Source organism: Sphaeramia orbicularis, chromosome 21 (genome assembly GCF_902148855.1).
Source record: "Sphaeramia orbicularis chromosome 21, fSphaOr1.1, whole genome shotgun sequence".
NCBI lineage: Eukaryota > Metazoa > Chordata > Actinopteri > Kurtiformes > Apogonidae > Sphaeramia > Sphaeramia orbicularis.
Genome location: NC_043977.1, coordinates 29397175 through 29414797, shown reverse-complemented (window position 1 = coordinate 29414797; position 17623 = coordinate 29397175). Strand labels below are relative to the sequence as shown.

Below are 17623 nucleotides of genomic sequence, written 5' to 3'. Positions count from 1 at the left end.
GGGGGGGGGGGGGGGTAAATAAAATCCAGCCTGACCCCTGCCTCCTCCTCCTTATTTCACAATATGATTTGTTCCAAGTGCCAGAGCTCCTAGATGATTCTAGTAAATATACATCCATCCAAGGAGTAAAACTATATTTTATCTGTAATTTTATATCAATGTAAAAAAAAATAATTATAAAACTGTCATTAAAAATATTATTCATTTGTAAAAGATGGTTTACACCTTTCTCACCAGTCTTGCATAAAATCATATAATCTATTGTAAGCAGAATATTGATCAGTCTTATGTTTTTAGGGGTTGCATGGTCTGCGGTATTGAAGTGGTGGGGTTCAAAGTTATAGTTTTTCATGGGACCAAAAACCCCAGTATAGGAATATTAATACAACGTTTAATACCAGGACCAAGAAACAAAATGAGTTTATTATGTATTTAGGAATATTAATACAATGTTTAATGCCAGGACTAAGGAACAAAATCAGTTTGTTTGTTTGTTTTTTTTATTTAGGAATATTAACACAATGTTTAATGCCAGGACTAAGGAACAAAATTAGTTCGTTTTGTATTTAGGAATATTAATACAATGTGTAATGCCAGGACCAAGGAACAAAATCAGTTTATTTTGTATTTAGGAATATTAATAAAACATTTAATGCCAAGACCAAGGAACAAAATCAGTTTATTTTGGATTTTGGAATATTAATACACTGTTTGATGCCAGGACTAAGGAACAACATCAATTTATTTTGCATTTAGGAATATTAATACAACATTTAATGACAAGACCAAGGAACAAAATCAGTTTATTTTGTATTTAGGAATATTAATACAATGTGTAATGCCAGGACCAAGGAACAAAATCAGTTTATTTTGTATTTAGGAATATTTATACTATGTATAATACCGGGACTAAGGAACAAAATCAGTTTATTTTGTATTTAGGAATATTAATAGAACATTTAATGCCAAGACCAAGGAACAAAATCAGTTTATTTTGGATTTAGGAATATTAACCCTTTCATGCATACTGGTCACTACAGTGGACAGCTATTCTCCAGCTGTTCTCTTGTATATTCATGGATTTTGTTCTGGGTTTTTTTTTTTGTTTGTTTGCTTTTTTTCCCCACACAAATCTTTATTAAAGTTTTAAGACACTACATATCTTTTCTGACATGAATTGGTAACATTATGTAGATCTCTCCTGAGCATAAATCCCCAGAATCACAAGCCCTCCTCATAGTTTTCACAGAATTTATCAGTAAATACATGTTTCTGTGCATCAAAAATTAATCATGTGGTGTCCAGCTGAGTGGACATTTTTGCAGCTTCATGAAAAATAGGTTCATCTTTTTTTTTTTTTTTTTTTTCCATTGTTATTTTTTTTAATGTATTTTTTAATTTAAAAAAAAAAAAATTATTAAATTTATTTTTCAGATGAAATTTTTCAATTGCATTGTTTTTTTCATGCCTAAAGAGGAATAAAAACACTCAGGAAAAAAATTTGATTAAGGTTCTCATAATTTGTGCATGAAAGGGTTAATATAATGCTTAATGCCAGGACCAAGGAACAAAATCAGTTTATTTTGTATTTAGGAATATTAATACTATGCATAATACCAGGACTAAGGAACAAAATCAGTTTATTTTGTATTTAGGAATATTAATACAATGCTTAATGCCAGGACCAAAGAACAACATCCGTTTATTTTGCATTAAAGAATATTAATATAATATTTAATGTCAGGACCAAGGGACAACATCCGTTTATTTTGCATTAAAGAATATTAATATTAAATTAATGCCAGGACCAAGGAACAACATCAGTGTATTTTGTAATTAGGAATATTTATGCAATATTTTATGACAGGATTGAGGTACTGCTAGTGAAAGAAAATTTCCTTCGTTTTTCAAACGTACAATTTGTACTTTGTTTCTCTTTTTGCTCATACCAATCCGAGATTAAGAGAAACATCGCGATATTTAGTCACCGGACCACTGGTCGGGGTTACACAGGCGATATCTCGCGCTACCTGAGCACTCGGTGTCTCATTCCACCACGGTCAAGCCTGCCGGGAGGGGGTTTTTGTTCAACAGCTCCACAGAAATAATTTAATTTGGAAACTTGAACGGAATTTATATTTATAAGACACCGCACTTTTATTTATTTGAAGTAAACGTAGCAGTCTTACTAACTTCATCGGCAGCCGCTGGACTTGGATCGTAATTTATATAGAAAAGAAGAGCTAAATTATCGTTTCAGCATAGCCGGTCGTGCTAACAAAGAAAATCCTTTCTCTTCAGAAATAATCCCCCCACTACTCTCTTTAGTTATGAGTCATGTGGTCGTTGATAATCCACACGGTCTAGATCAGCAGGTAAGTACTTTTAGCTATTTCATTCTCATTTCCCGCATTTTAACGTGACATTTTGCTATTAGGCACATGTAGTTTCGGTAGAAAAAGACGCTGTGTGTGCTAGCCTGGAGCCATGCTAACGTTGGTGCTGCTAAAATGGAGGTGATGATGTCGCCGTTGAGAGATTGTGATGGCGGAGCTCGCCACTTCGTTGTGCCAGCGAAGTGAACCATCCAGCCGGTTCACGTCTTTGTGTGTTTCAGAGTAGGCTGAGAACACAACAAATTCGCATATCAGTAACAGACAAACTATTTAATTTGATTTTTGTGCTGGTATTAAAAGCGGTTTCGAATGTTACCTAACAGTAACTACCCGGCCGGTATCCTGGTATCTTAGCCGGCTAACGTCGGGCCTTCTCAACCTGAAACGTGGCGCAGGAGAAAAAAAAGTGTTGGCAGCGGCTTTTACAAACCTATAATGTTACTTTAAACTTACCCACTCGATTATTACATCCTCCTAATTCATTAAAATATCCTATCGTAACCGACTTAAACATGCCTTATACTCTACTTCTTTTTCGTTTGTCAGCATTTTCTCGGTTCACCATCACTGCTATGCGATGTCGTCTGTTGTTTAATGGCCATAATTATGTGATGACTTAGCGTCGTGTTATACTTTAACCATGAAGGATACAGGTTTAACACCATCTTAAATGCACCTGGCAGGCATGCAAATGAGTTGATAATAGTATTTAAACGAAAAATACGTTACGGGCCTTTTTTGTCAAATGGCGTTGTTGTTTTGGGTCTAATTTAATCCTTTTGTCGTTGCTCACCTGATTAAATATACACATTGATTTTTTTTTCTTTTTTTTGTAGCTTGCTGCCCTAGACTTAAACTCTGCTGACGGTCAAGGCGGAGGAACCGGCAGTAAGTAGTGCATCATATTTTACTTGTATGTAGCTGCTGTTAACATGTCTGGGAAGTTGCATAATGACTGTATACCATGTAGTACACTTATGTTCCTTGAATGATCACACTTTTTTGTTTTTAGGTGTGTATGCAAAATTAATCTCTAGAATAAATTGTGTATTTATATTTGGCTTATAACATTGGTTTCCCTTCTTTCAGGGCGTTACATTCCGCCTCACTTGAGGAACAAAGATGCTTCCAAAAATGGTGAGTCTTCATTTCATCCCTGAGCCACAGCCACACTGTTTTTCACAGGTTTTACTACTGGTGGTTTTTCATTATCTTGAAACCCATCAGAGCACGGTAAAAGCAAGCACGGTATAGAAATTGGTGAGGCTTTAACCATATATTTCTTGACACATTGGACATTATCTGTCAAGATAAAGATGGTATTTTGCAGTAAATTTGCTGCACTTTGAACCACAATAGCAGTGGTTTCATCTTTGCTGGTGCACAGAAGACGTGAGAGAGCCATGTTGAATGGTTTCTGTGTCTGTGCATGACGGCTTATTTTGGCACTGATTAAGTGGGACAAACACTTCTAGAAAACATCTGTAGCCTCAAAATTTCTGCCTAAGATACCCATAACCAATGAGATGAATGAGAATGTGGCAAATTTTTTATAACTGCCCAATTCATGAGTGTTTTTGGCTGGTGAGTGCTAGCTGTTGACGGCTCTGATAAAGGGAATTGTGGGTGGGGGGTGGGTTGGTGCTTGTATCAGACACATTTAGACTTACTACAATGTTTAGTAGGTGGTTTTGGCATACTCAGATCATTTTACATTTTATATATTTTAATTATGGCACTGTGTCATTGCACACTTGACGTTTTTCTCGTTTTGCTGTTTTCTTATTCCACAGCAGGAAATGCTTATTCCGCTGGTAGACAGTGCGGTTATTCAGTGGCACCAGTAAATCTCTGTAAGTCCCTTCTGTCTGCTTTCGCTGAGGGCAACCTGCATTTTCAGATGCATGAAATAGCCATTTACACACCAGCAAAGCCAGTGCGAAGGGGTAGAGGGTTAGAGTTATACATATATATATATATTCATTTATTTTTGATGATGGGCTAATGATTAATTTATGTGCTTCTCTTTGCTGGGATGCTTGCAGTCAAAATGAGAGCAAGATGTTAGTGATAAAAGGCAATTCGATGTAACAATTACGTGTTCATTGTCATTTAATTTCTTGAAGGTTTTGTGATTGAAAAAGAACAATTTCATTGTTTATTCAAGCCCGTATTTTACCTGCAATGTCCCCCAAGTTTCTTCTAAGCAGTGCCCACAACCATGGCAGGCAGAGTGTCAGCAAAGACAAAGAAATAACTATACTTCAGGATGGGATGACTGTAAGATTGGTAACTATTAGTGTAAAGTCAAGCCCAACACTCATATTGCATGAGCCAGTAATTATGGGAGAGTCTTTTTATAGCCTGCTTCCCTACCTTTGCTCAGGTTACCCAAGACTGGCCTCTCAAGAGCTTGCCTTTTACCATGCCTACAGTGGGGGTTGGCGAAACAGATGTGGTATACCTTGACCTCTACCTGCATGCCATCTACTTGTTGGCAGAGTTTCATGGTGTATATAGTTGAACACTGGAACAGAATCAATGTGTCCTTGCTTTGTCATGGTCACTTGAAAATGGCAGCAGAAATGTGGGCCTAACCCAGTGTTTGTCAAAGCTTGCAAATGAAGTTGCTTTTGATGCATGGTGATGGTGCGTTGAATACACTGCACTGCATCACTAGTGTGGCTGTCTAACTAATGAATCAATATCTGCCATTGGTTGCATTTGTGCAATAAAAACAGGGTTTTTGTTTGGCTTTGGAGCAGTGCTTCACATTGCTGTGTTGGTATAACTGTCACATTCATTATTAAAAACACAAACCTTTCTATTCTACTTAAGATTTTACAACATGTTGGTCAAGTGTTATGCTATCAATAGAAGTACTTAAGATGACTGATTATTGACTAGTGTGTTAAGATATTGAATAAATGCAGACTGCATTTACTGCAAGTTCTGCACATTGAGTATGTTAAGTAAAACTGAATGGTTCATGTAGTGGCAAAACCGAAACCTGCCCTGGGCACATTATTTACTTTGTTAAGGGATGACTTGCATCTGTGGGTTTTTTCCACAATGGTTGCTGGGTTTTCAACTTGGCGTCGTCTTTAGCATTTGATATTGAGTTGGTGCGTATTGTTGTCTTAAGATCACTAGCATGGGATGTTTGGGCATTGTTACAGTAGAGCTATTTAGGCTGATGATTTAACATGTCTCTGATAAAATTCTAAGGAACCCTGCAACACGTCTTCTTGTTCATATTACTGCACAATTGGCAATTTAAAAATCAGCTGTTACAATGTTTTCTGTGCTGGTGCAGATAAAGGCGTGATCAAATAGTGAATCCAAAGCACTTACAAGCATAAGACAGTGTTAGTGCAGTTAATCCTCCTTTTCTGACTTGTTTTCACCAAACCAGTCAGTTTAGCTGTACTTTTAAGTGAAAATGTCTCAGTCATTACTTACACAATGTGCACACGCCTTTTAGCCTCAAAATATTGAGTTTTATATTGTTGGTGTTGAGAAATTATCAGGCACACAGAAATGTGTCAGTGCTGTCCTGGCCTTTTTTGCATTTCAACCAGTCCCACCATAATGTGCAGTAACTGTTTTTGAAAGGATAAGCATTTTGCCTTTTATTTCAAACCATCACTGATGTGGTGTATTTTAAGATTGGATCAAAGGGAAGTTTTTGCTTTTGTTTATCTTGGTGGTTTGGTTTGATTTGAAGACATTGCATTACTTTGTCAGACCAACAGGCTGTGCCACTTCTGCATGGTGTGTTCAGCCATGTCCACAGAGTGCACATAAGAGCTGTTTTGTCAGATACCAGTCTGAGTTGCTAAACTGTACCAAGACCCAACTCTGTTACTGTTGTAGTTTGTGGAAAATTATTTGATGTTCCATACCCGTGGTGGAAATGAAATCCAGAGTATAGACGTATCTGCGTGGTACACTAAAGGGAAGAGCATTATACACAAGTCCTTACAGGTGAATCCTACTTCCATCAAGGTAGTAAAGTATCACAAATTGCAAATTAATTTACACTTTTTTTTTTCTTTGATAATTTACTCAGATTAGTATCTAAGACAAAATCTGGCATCTTTTGTTGGTTGTATATCGTATGGACTGTTCTGAAATACATAGATGAGTGTCTGTGTGGAGCTTTGTCTTTGGCGGGGGCATTTACCTGTTAAACAGGTACAAGTTGGATCATTCTCACCACAGATCTAGTGATGGCCACAATAGTGAAGTCTAACTTCCCTCACCAGTAGGACTAATATGAGCCTAGATCTGTGGGTGGTCTGCCCCTTTTTTTGCTACTATGGCTGCGTAGATTAAGCTACTTGGCGAGCCCGTACCATGGCAGCGCTAACTGTCCATTGTGCCCCACCAGCCTCATCATCAGCCTGCACTGATAATAGTGTGGCCACCGATGGGAACGATGACACAGCCAGTGTCCAAAGCTGGGCAGATCGTTGTGGTAAATGTCCTCAACAGGCAGAGATGTGGTTTAGTGGGTCTAAGATGGTAATTGATTTGGTGGTTAATTTTAAAGATGACAGGTTAGACTTTTGTAATCTTACAATGCTTGATTCTACTGCATTTGATTCTGCAGATCAAAAAATGTGCTTTGCTGTTGTGCACTGCCTAGTTGTTTGTATTGGGCATCAGTGGCACAGATTGTTAGATAAAATATACAAGATCATAGTTTCGGTCCAAGTCAACTGTAGAAGTGTTTATGGCCTAAATATTTTCTTTGTATTGGATTAAAATAATTGGAAGAAACTTACTGTTAGTCAGTACAGAGGACAAAAATTAGTCTAATTGTTCATCTTCACAGATATGACTATAATAAGTAGCACCATATTTGTCTTCACACGGCTCATTTTCTTTTTTCCCCAATTGAAGATTCACCTGGATGGGACAACGGACGCAGCAATGGATTTGTGAATGGTTACCATGACAACCGCTCTAATGGGGGCTTTGGAGGACGTGGACCCCCTCGCAATGATAGAGGTGGGCGTGGCGCCTACCGTGGTAACAGGGGTGGAGGCTCGTTTAATCAACCATTACAAAATGCAGGTGGGGAAATCCTGTCATGCTTTAAGATATTCAACTTAGACTTGAACCATAGATTTTTGCAGTGTAGTGTTAAATTCTACCATCCCCACCCTTTTTCATATAATTATATCAGTGCCATTTCATGCTACATATGTATGATTTAGTTTTCAATAGTGTAAAAAGTCATTAACTACATTAGCTGTGTACTTGATCAATAAAAATGTAACAACCCAAGGTATCGTTTTGACAGGAAAGTGACCGTGGTGCTCCTGGTCTTAAAGACCTGGTAATGTCTGACCAGCTCTTGGTGATGGCTTATTTGCATTTACCTCGGTTCGTAATATTGACTCTGCATGTTTTTATTGCAGGGTTTGGAACCTATGAAAACAAAGATGGCGGATGGGGAGGCGCTCCCAGAGATGCTGCCTACAACAGCTTTGGAGGACGTACAGATCGGAACAAGTCTTCCTTCTTCAATGACCGTGGGGCAGGCTCACGGGGAAGGTGTGTACATGAAGTAATAAATTATGCGTTTCAGGATTCATGTAAAGGCAGTCACTCAAACTGACCTTTCAGACTGAAATTAAGTCTCTAAATAACTTGCATTGACTCATTACTTGTTCAACCTGAAAACTGTAAACACTCTGTCAATACAGGTATGAGCGCGGGGGGTTTTCAGGTGGAGGAAACAGCCGCTGGGTGGAAGACGCCAGAGATGATGATTGGTCTAAGCCCACTGCCCCCAACGAGCGCTTGGAACAGTAAGGCACCTACTGGTACTCTAATTGTAATAAGACATTAAATCACTTTAACATAGTACTTAATCTTGTGTAAATGTCTTTTTTAGTGAGCTTTTCTCTGGAAGCAACACTGGGATAAACTTTGAGAAATATGATGACATTCCTGTGGAGGCCACAGGAAGCAACTGCCCACCCCACATCGAAAGTGTACGTCTGTAAACTTTGCAGAGCTCAAATCATTTTTTAATTTTCCAAACTGAGATGAGAATATGTGTCATACTTAAATATTCCTCATTCAATCAATCTGTAGTTCCATGATGTGGACATGGGGGAGATTATCATGGGCAACATCACCCTGAGTCGTTACACTCGGCCCACACCTGTCCAGAAGCATGCTATCCCCATCATCAAGTCCAAGAGAGACCTGATGGCCTGTGCCCAGACTGGTGAGTTCTTAATAGTTAATGTGTGCCCTTTCTACCTTTGACTTTAAGGTCTTATTTTGACAGGTTTATCTCTACTTTGTGAATGTTTAATGCATCAGTTGTAGCTCCATATCTTTGTATTTAAGATCTAATTTTTATGTTTTGGGGTTTTTTGTTTGGTTTTGTTTTTTTTTTTTCAGGCTCTGGAAAGACTGCTGCTTTCTTGCTGCCAGTGCTGAGTCAGATCTACACTGATGGGCCAGGAGATGCTCTTCAGGCCGTCAAAAACAGTGGACAGGTAAGATGAGATGTATCAGCAGTAACAAAATACAAATGGGATAATGAATAATGAAATGCATATCAGAAATACAGTCTAAATACACAAGTTTTGTTTGAACTGTGCATTTGCAAAAATGTATAATAATCAAATTGACGCTGATATGCACCGCATTTTTTTTTTTTTTTTCTTAAATCTTCAGGAGAATGGAAGATACGGTCGTCGCAAGCAGTACCCAATCTCGCTTGTCCTGGCTCCCACCAGAGAGCTGGCATTGCAGATCTATGATGAGGCAAGAAAGGTGAGCTAATTTACACCAGAATCTGACACCACTGTATAGCATAGTAACATTTTTGCTTCACCACTGACATTGGTTTGTTTTACTTTTTTCCTCCCCATCTAGTTCGCCTATCGTTCTCGTGTGCGTCCCTGCGTAGTGTACGGAGGTGCAGATATTGGCCAGCAGATCAGGGACTTGGAGAGAGGCTGTCACCTGCTCGTAGCCACACCTGGACGTCTGGTTGATATGATGGAGAGGGGCAAGATCGGCCTGGACTACTGCAAGTGAGTGCAGCACCAGGATTCCATATCTAAAGAATCGACCCCAACATCTATTTGATATGTCGACTAAATTTGAAATGTCTCTGTAGCTACTTAGTCCTGGATGAGGCAGATCGCATGTTGGACATGGGTTTTGAGCCACAGATCAGACGTATTGTGGAGCAGGATACAATGCCACCTAAAGGCATTCGTCAGACAATGATGTTCAGCGCGACTTTCCCCAAGGAAATTCAGGTACAATGAAACAATAACCAAATATACAACAGAATTATCTGATTGTAGGTTGTGAAATATGAACATTGTCTGGGTTCTTTATTCCTCTTTGGGAAATGATCAGCAATTTTCAAAACACAAATCATCCATTGATTGGAAAACAAGATTTGCTGCTACCCTGAAACAGAATGTTCGGTCATCTCTCATACTCATAAAACCTTTCAACATTTAGGATCTGAATGCATACTTACACAACACCAGCAGTAAAATTTAACTGTAAAAACTGTACACTGTGAATGTACAGTAAAATTGTAGTTAAGTATACAAGACTAATTTGTTTGGCATTAAAATATTATATGGATGTTTACAAAATAATCATTACTTTTAGTGTTAGAGGACTGATACTTTGCTTTTTTTAAAATGGAGTTATGCATTTTAAAACATTTCCCTCTGGTCTACATAAACTGTAAATGCTATGTTTGGGTCTGAATTCTTCATTAATTAAACTCAGCAGGCCCATCTCCAACCCTATTTCTGAGTAGTGACACTGAAAGGACGTTTTTAGTGCTGGTCTTTTAAATGCAAATGAGCCACCTCACACCCCACCCCCTCCAGCTTGTTGACTGTGCTGCTCAGTCCCGTTTAGCCACTTGTGTTCACTAATACAACATGAACATGTTAGGTAATCGTCTCAAAGATTGGACATATTTTCAGTATGGACTACAACCGCTGACAATTATGGCGTACTCAGAGAAATGTTCATCTTGACCTTATATGTGCAAATGTTGTGACGTAACTAGTTACAGACACAACTAATTAGGAAGGAATTAAAACGGTTTGTAGAAATACACTTGATTTTTGCCAAAATGAATATAAAGATAGCTTTGCAGCACCTGGAGGGTTCAAATTCAAACTTCTTGAACTATTAGCGTCCCCAAATACACAAGTAAATGTAGTTATTAAGACTAATAGAAGTGGGTTTAGCAAAATATGACCCCTTTAAATGGCTGCTGTTCACAGTGACATATACTCATATTCTGCTTTGACTGTAGATCCTTGCTCGTGATTTCCTGGAAGATTACATTTTCCTGGCTGTTGGACGTGTTGGTTCCACTTCAGAGAACATCACCCAGAAGGTTGTCTGGGTCGAAGAGACTGATAAGAGGTCCTTCCTCCTTGACCTGCTCAATGCCACAGGTGAGAAGCGGATGCAAAATACCATTTGGGTACAAATGCTTGTTTTCTCTCATGCAGGTCACATTGGGCTCTAACCCATCATTCTGTGTTTGTCAGTGTGCCCCATACCGAGCTAATATTGACTTGCTACATCTCTGCATAAAAATGTTGTTCCTAATATTAGGATTTTCGAGTGGAAGGTAAAATATCATGCAGGGCTGAACAAACACTGAAATAAGTTTCCATATTAAAGGCCTTAAATTCTCTTGTGGTCTCTGTAAAAATAATGATGTAAAGCTGTGAAAGTTGTGAACTGAAGCAGCCTTAAGTTTACTGGCTGGTTTGGTTTTATCTCAGTTATTCCCAGTGAGGTTCAGGAAAATGTGGCAGAGCCCCCAGAGAAGCCGGGTAAGTGTGAGAACACCATACTTCACTCTGACCCACAAGCCAGAAACATCACATCCCACAGCTCATCCTGTCCCTCTGCTCCCAAGCTGACATGCTGCCTCAGTTTATTTTTTCCTGTCATTTCCTATAAGAACTTGTAGGACCAACAGAAACGGTTGCCTTGCACTAAATGTTGAGTACAGTTTAATTTCTTCTCATTAAAGAGGCCTTTTGAATGTAGTGATCCATTGTCAACACAAGTCAGCTGGCTGGACATGATGTTGGCTGGTTGTCATAGAGCATTTAGTTTCCATGAGTCAGGTGGTTGTGACAGATAAAATGCCACCGACGTGTTTGTTCAGTGGACAGAATACAACTGTTTACAACTGCACTGGGAATTCCCTACCATTAGAGGACTTGGGCAAAAGGCACCTAGCGTGAATAAATGTGGGGAAAACATAGCTATTTTTAAAAGATATGATTACATCTATTACTAGTGGAGTTTTTGGAAGTGTGTCTGAATTAGTGGGTCCTTTATCTCTGCAGAAATGCATGTCATCCAAAACTGCAGAAGTGCATGGTATTTAGCTGAATCATCATTGCAACTAAGCCCATAAAAAACCAAAAACCTGCTTTTTAAGTTGAAATGAAATAAATTGCCAGAGATGTCTTTACATACAGTGAAAGTATTAATTTGACTTTTTCATTCTGTCTCCCTGCCTCTGTAATGTTTCCATGGTGACTTGTGCAGCTACCTCTTCAGAAACTACAACAAGATGTAATTTATGTCAGGAGCAGCATTGCTCAAATTCACACTTGCACATTAACAACAATGTAAAGACTCCAAGGTGATAAAGAGGATTGTAGATGTTAGCTTGATGTTGTAGAGCTCTAATCCAGCCCATACTAAAGAGGGTTAAACTAGTTTTGGTAGTCAGACTTGTAGGTTGAAGGAATAAGGAAAGGATGGAGCTTTGGATGTATCTTTTCTTTTCCCTGGCTTGTACCAGAGTGCATTGGCAATCAGTTGCAGGGTTAGCAGGGTATAACCACTGTTGACTTGAATGGCCTGTCCTACCCCATCACCCCTTAGCCTTTTTTTTATTATGTCAAGCTTTTATTCTGATGGCCATTAATGTGAAAATATGTGAATTCTAAGTGTAATCCATTTTAATTGTGGTTTATACATTGTAGTTATATAGTTATTATCTTGAGTGCTATGTACATTAAAACTGAACCGATTGTCAATTAATGGTTGTCAGTGAATGCAAAGCTTTTTATGCAACCCCTGTCTCCATTTCTCAGTTTTGTCATTTTGCTTGTTTTGACTTCATGATATTGCCGTTTCTGGACTTGTTGTTATGACCGTTTTTAATTTTGCTCCCATCTCTTTTCAGTTCTGAAAACCATCTACTTCCTTGTTTGTCAGTGTGAGTCCCCCCCCTTCAATTTTGCTCATCATGCTCTTTTCTTGTGGCTGTGTAGGTAAGGATTCGCTGACTTTGGTGTTTGTGGAAACCAAGAAAGGAGCAGATGCTTTGGAAGACTTCCTTTACCATGAAGGGTATGCCTGCACCAGCATCCATGGGGATCGCTCCCAGAGAGACAGAGAAGAGGCTCTGCATCAGTTCCGGTCCGGACGCTGCCCCATCCTGGTGGCTACAGCAGTACGTGACTGCAAACTCAGAAATACCACCTTTTTCAAAATATCTAGGGTGGAGCACTAATTATTTGTAGCCATGGTTTTGAAAAAGCTCAGGAGGAATCTTGCAAATGGGTCATAGAGAGACTGCCAGACCTGTGTAACAGAACCGGCAGACTTGACTGCAGCAAATTATTAATGTAGTTATCTTGGCCAGTTGACAAAAAACTCAAGGCTGCTGTCATTTATGTTTTCTTCAAATTTACATCCCTGATCATATTTTTTCTTACCATTGCCAGGTGGCTGCTAGAGGTCTGGACATCAGCAATGTGAAGCATGTGATAAACTTTGATTTGCCCAGTGACATTGAGGAATATGTCCATCGTATTGGCCGTACGGGACGTGTGGGCAACCTCGGTATGAAGATGTCAGACTTGTGAATCCTTTAATGTGCGTTCATTGTCAACTTGTTACGCTATAATCTCACTCTTGCTCTCCAATGTTGTGCAGGTCTGGCCACGTCGTTCTTTAACGACAAAAACAGCAACATAACCAAAGATTTGCTGGACATTTTGGTGGAGGCCAAGCAGGAGGTTCCCTCCTGGCTTGAGAGCCTGGCCTATGAGCACCAGCACAAAAGCAGCAACCGTGGACGCTCCAAGAGGTAATTGTCACCCTTGGATAAAATACATTTTAACAATGTGCTTTTTGAAAGGGAAATGCAGTCACTTTCCAACATCTGCATACATTTAAAAGCAAATTTTATAAATGTAAAACCATCACATGTTGAATTAAAACCCAAATGACCCGTTCATCCATTTATTAAAAAGTAAAAATGAAGGTAATGTCCAACTGTTCCCAAATTCTCGCAGTCTGCTTAGAGTTTTGTTCAGAATTTTACAAGCAGTTCTTCAGAGTTTTAGTCTTTTTGTTGGCTCCCATTGCCACATCATTACAATCTGATCTGCCAGATGAACAGGAACTGTACCTCGTAAGCCTGTTTAAGTAATTATGACTGAGAATGTTTTATCAGATCTAGCTCTTCTGATGCGAATCTACATCTAACAGAGATCCAGTCCATACACAAACACAATGTGTAGTTTTGACTAAAAGAAAAATTTATATTGCTTAGAGTACATTTTGAAACTTAAAATGCTTGTGTAAACTAAAGTCACAGTTTTTGTGGTATAGGTTCTCTGGCGGTTTTGGAGCCAGAGACTACCGTCAGACGTCTGGTTCTGGAAACTTCAGTGCCAACCGTGCAGGGCGCAACACCGGAGGAAACCGTGGTTTTGGCGGAGGTAATGTAACATAGATTTCTACACATTCTGGTTCAGTTTTATTAAATTTAAGAGCAGACAGAAAAATTCTGTTCATCCTTTAAACAGTTTAATATGTTTAAACTTTAATTTTACATTTAGTGCTAAGATCTGACCATTCTCTTTACAGGTGGCTTTGGTGGCAACTTCTACAGCAATGACGGCTATGGAGGAAATTACAGCCACTCTGGTAGTGTGGATTGGTGGGGCAATTAGTCGCCATAGGAATAGGTTGCCACGTCAACCCAACCCAATGGAAACCACATGTTAACTTAAGCCAGACCATAACAACCCTCCCTGTGTAGCTTCACTGACACACAGTACATTACCAACCCTGGTTCTCTGCCATTCGCTTCTCTCTAAATGGAAGTGCAGCACGACGCAAAGGAAAGTCACCAGCACGTGCAAAGCACTGGAGACCGCAGAGATTCGCACACCTCAGAGTGAGCATGGATGCTGACATGCATTGTCCGATAGCAACCTCGGACTTTCATTGTTAAAAGTATTTTTGTTCTTTTTGTGGAAAAACCCAATCGAATAACCTGAGGATCATTTGTATGTTAATGTACTGTGCCTTTTGAATTTAAACAGGAAATCTGTGTTTTCATTTCACCAGATGAACATGGCCAAGAGCTCTAAATTTGTTTTTATTATTTTGTTTGTTGAAAAATATTAAAGGTAAACTAAGCTTGGACTTGATCAAACCTTGGCAAACACTGGGGTATTGTGGCTCTCAGAGTCATGATTCCATTTGAACTTCAAATTTATTGCAGGAACATAACGTAGCGTTTTCTACAGTCAAACAGCTAATGGAGCCATTACTATGTCTAATATAACCTGGGCCACTCTGTGAAGCAACCGTATTTTAATCCTAAGGGACAAAGTTACATTTGTTTTTTTTCTTTGTTTTTTGCTCACTCTATCCTGGACAGGCTCCTTTTTATGGATATGGTAGTCTTCAAAATAGCCATTCCTATTGTAATCTTAAGAAACACAGAAGTCATTAAGCTCAGTGCCAACACTCGCTGAGACTGAAACCGAATATTCAATGCTGGAACTTGTTACTCCACGTTTTTTCAATTGACTTGACAGTGTTACGGCAGCTAGTATGTTACCAAGTGCTAGCTACATTAAGTGGGCGGTGTTTTTGGTTTCTTTTTACTTGAGACATTTTTGGTGCAGGTGTGTACAAAATTGAAAAACTGAGTCAGTTTTTTGATTTTTGAATTGTTTCTCTACAAATATGTATCAAAACAAAAAATGCCTGCCATCTTGAAAGTGAAGTTCAAAATGGCTGCATAAAGGACCACAGCATCGGGAGGGCATACTGTGGCATTAGTGTTTACTGAATCAGCAGACAACCACAAGGCCCAGATGGTATTCTACGCTTGCAAGTGTTTTGTTTTTTGGTCAAGAAGGAAGGACATGTGAACTGAGTCGCAGGCTTAACTTAATTACAAACGTTTTCTCTTTTCAAGCTGCGTTGGAGGCATGGTTCATCTTTAAGAGACAGGCATTTGAACGATCACTGAGGTTTATCAATTAAACGGAACAGAGCAAGGGTAGAGCAGCACTCCGACCACTGGGGTTGGGGGACAGAGGGTAGGCGTGGGGCGCGGATTTCAGTGCACCACTATTGTCAGTGGCTTTGGTTTCCATTGCTGCGTAGTCTAACTGTGGAGGTGGCCAAAGATTTGGGGGTTGGGTTGGGTTGGGGGGGGGGGGGGGGGGGGGGGGGGGGTCGTCCACTTCCTTTACAGGACATGAGTACTGGCAGGTCCTCTGGGAGTTCATCTGCTCAGACGTGTTTATAAAATCTGTGGCTTCATGAAGCCAGAGCAGGCTCTTCCTCTCGAAGAGGAGTAGCCATCGAGAGGAGGAGACGTGGGGCGTCAAACCTTGATGCCCCAGTTTTCTCATTGGGTGTGTTGTGCCTTGAAACCTTTTTTTTAAGAAATTGATCTAAAAGCAGATGCACTGACAGTGTTGAGAACTTGAGATTGAATGGTGCTACTTGATTTAGGTGTGTAGGCCCTTGTACGTCGTGCCCATCAAGTTTTACAAAAGTTATTTTATTGCACATCTAGAGTTTTATATAGATGTCTTGGATATGTGTCCTTAAGCTTCCAAATATTGTGTGTGAGGAGATTGTGGAAAAACGCAGCTTGTTTACAAAGGGGAAGGGTTCTCAACGTTTAACCAGGATTTATTTGGGACCAGGGGATTTAGCAGTCGGGGGAATTTAGCCATTTGCACAGATTTCTAGATTCTACTTTTGCTGCTAGTTTTGTGTAATTTATTAAGCATTTTTGACAAATATTTATTTTTGTAAGCCTCAAAGTGATTCTTTGAAAGTTTCAGAAACTTGACCAAAAGACAGTACAAAAACACTGGCACTTGAATGTTGAATGTCACCTGTATGCGTGAAATTTATATATTTCGGGGTAGTGTGAGCTTTTTAAATGTTTAAGATACATTGGACTCGGTAAATAATATCCACAGCTGTTTCAGGGCCTCCTCAGGGCCTGTCATCTCGATTAGATAAAACCAATTGGTCAACAAAATTTGAAAAAGGAAAAAAAAAAAAAGTTTGATCAATCATGCCAAGGTTTGGAATAAAGCTGTCAAAAAGCAAGTAAAATTCCTAAGCATATCAGTGCAGAAGTGTTCAGATTCTCCAATTGTGTGCATTATTGATTCTTTACTCTAATTTGACCTGAATTGTTTTTCTCCAGTGAATGTCTGGCACATGGCAATCCTTAAAGAAACAAACATGTGGTTTATTCTCATTGTTGTATTTGCATATATGACGGCTCTCGAGTTCTCCTTGAATGTGGAGCGGGTCTGCAGCCGCGGTGAGCGTTCGGTTCTGTGCGGGCAGACCCAGAGACTTGTTCCACGTCCACCTGAGAACCCTAGAGCTCTTTAGATGTAGACTTTGCTTTATGTATTAGCTTATAGGCTACTGCACTGCATGGGAAATACTCAGCTGTGCAATTGTATGGTTTTACCAAAATAAAATGTTTGAATGCAAAAGTACCTGGCAAAATCAAGCATGTTTCATGAAGACTTGTTTACTGTAGTTGTGCAGAAACGACCTGTAGCAAGCAGCCTGCCTCCTTGTGTGGATACATGGCCGACAGGCAGCAAAATTCAATTTGATATTGGTTGGATGGGCTTCGTTTCTTTTGAAAGAAAAAATATAAAGATTTCATTTGTACATTCAACTGTGTCAGTGGTCTTTTTTTTTCCCCCCAAACCTCTGATTTAATTAGTTTTTAAGCGGCAAGATGTTGGACTTTTCTCCGTTTTGTTTCAAATTGTACTGGTCTACAAGTAAAATGCAAAAAGTAAAGAAATTAGCCATGTTAGTTGGCTGTAGTTTACAAAATACAGTTTTGGGTTAAAATGTGGAATACTGAGACC

The 17623-nt window shown here is 39.3% G+C and overlaps 1 protein-coding gene across 6 annotated transcripts; it reads left to right on the top strand.

Annotated features, from left to right (window-relative positions):
* The first annotated feature begins 2034 nt into the window (after positions 1-2034).
* ddx3xa (DEAD-box helicase 3 X-linked a) lies at positions 2035-17424 on the top strand. Of its 6 annotated transcripts, none has more exons than XM_030124787.1 (20): positions 2035-2375; positions 3233-3284; positions 3486-3533; positions 4190-4249; positions 7305-7412; positions 7826-7961; positions 8114-8218; positions 8305-8404; positions 8508-8643; positions 8823-8920; positions 9102-9200; positions 9303-9463; positions 9550-9694; positions 10726-10870; positions 11207-11257; positions 12722-12903; positions 13178-13295; positions 13389-13542; positions 14070-14179; positions 14328-17424. In XM_030124787.1, the coding sequence occupies exons 1-20, from the start codon at positions 2331-2333 to the stop codon at positions 14411-14413; spliced, it is 2139 nt and encodes a 712-aa protein (XP_029980647.1). In that variant the 5' UTR covers positions 2035-2330; the 3' UTR covers positions 14414-17424. The 6 variants fall into 6 exon arrangements, with proteins under 6 accessions (XP_029980647.1, XP_029980643.1, XP_029980649.1 ...); XM_030124783.1 differs by having other exon boundaries at positions 7305-7478; XM_030124789.1 differs by lacking the exon at positions 4190-4249.
* The last annotated feature ends 199 nt before the right edge of the window (positions 17425-17623 follow it).

Coding starts and splice junctions, on each gene's coding strand:
- ddx3xa (XM_030124783.1), top strand. CDS start 2,331: ATGAGTCATGTGGTCGTTGATAATCCACACGGTCTAGATCAGCAG. Junction 2,376..3,232: donor CACACGGTCTAGATCAGCAG/GTAAGTACTTTT, acceptor TTTTTTTTGTAG/CTTGCTGCCCTAGACTTAAA. Junction 8,219..8,304: donor CCCAACGAGCGCTTGGAACA/GTAAGGCACCTA, acceptor TGTCTTTTTTAG/TGAGCTTTTCTCTGGAAGCA.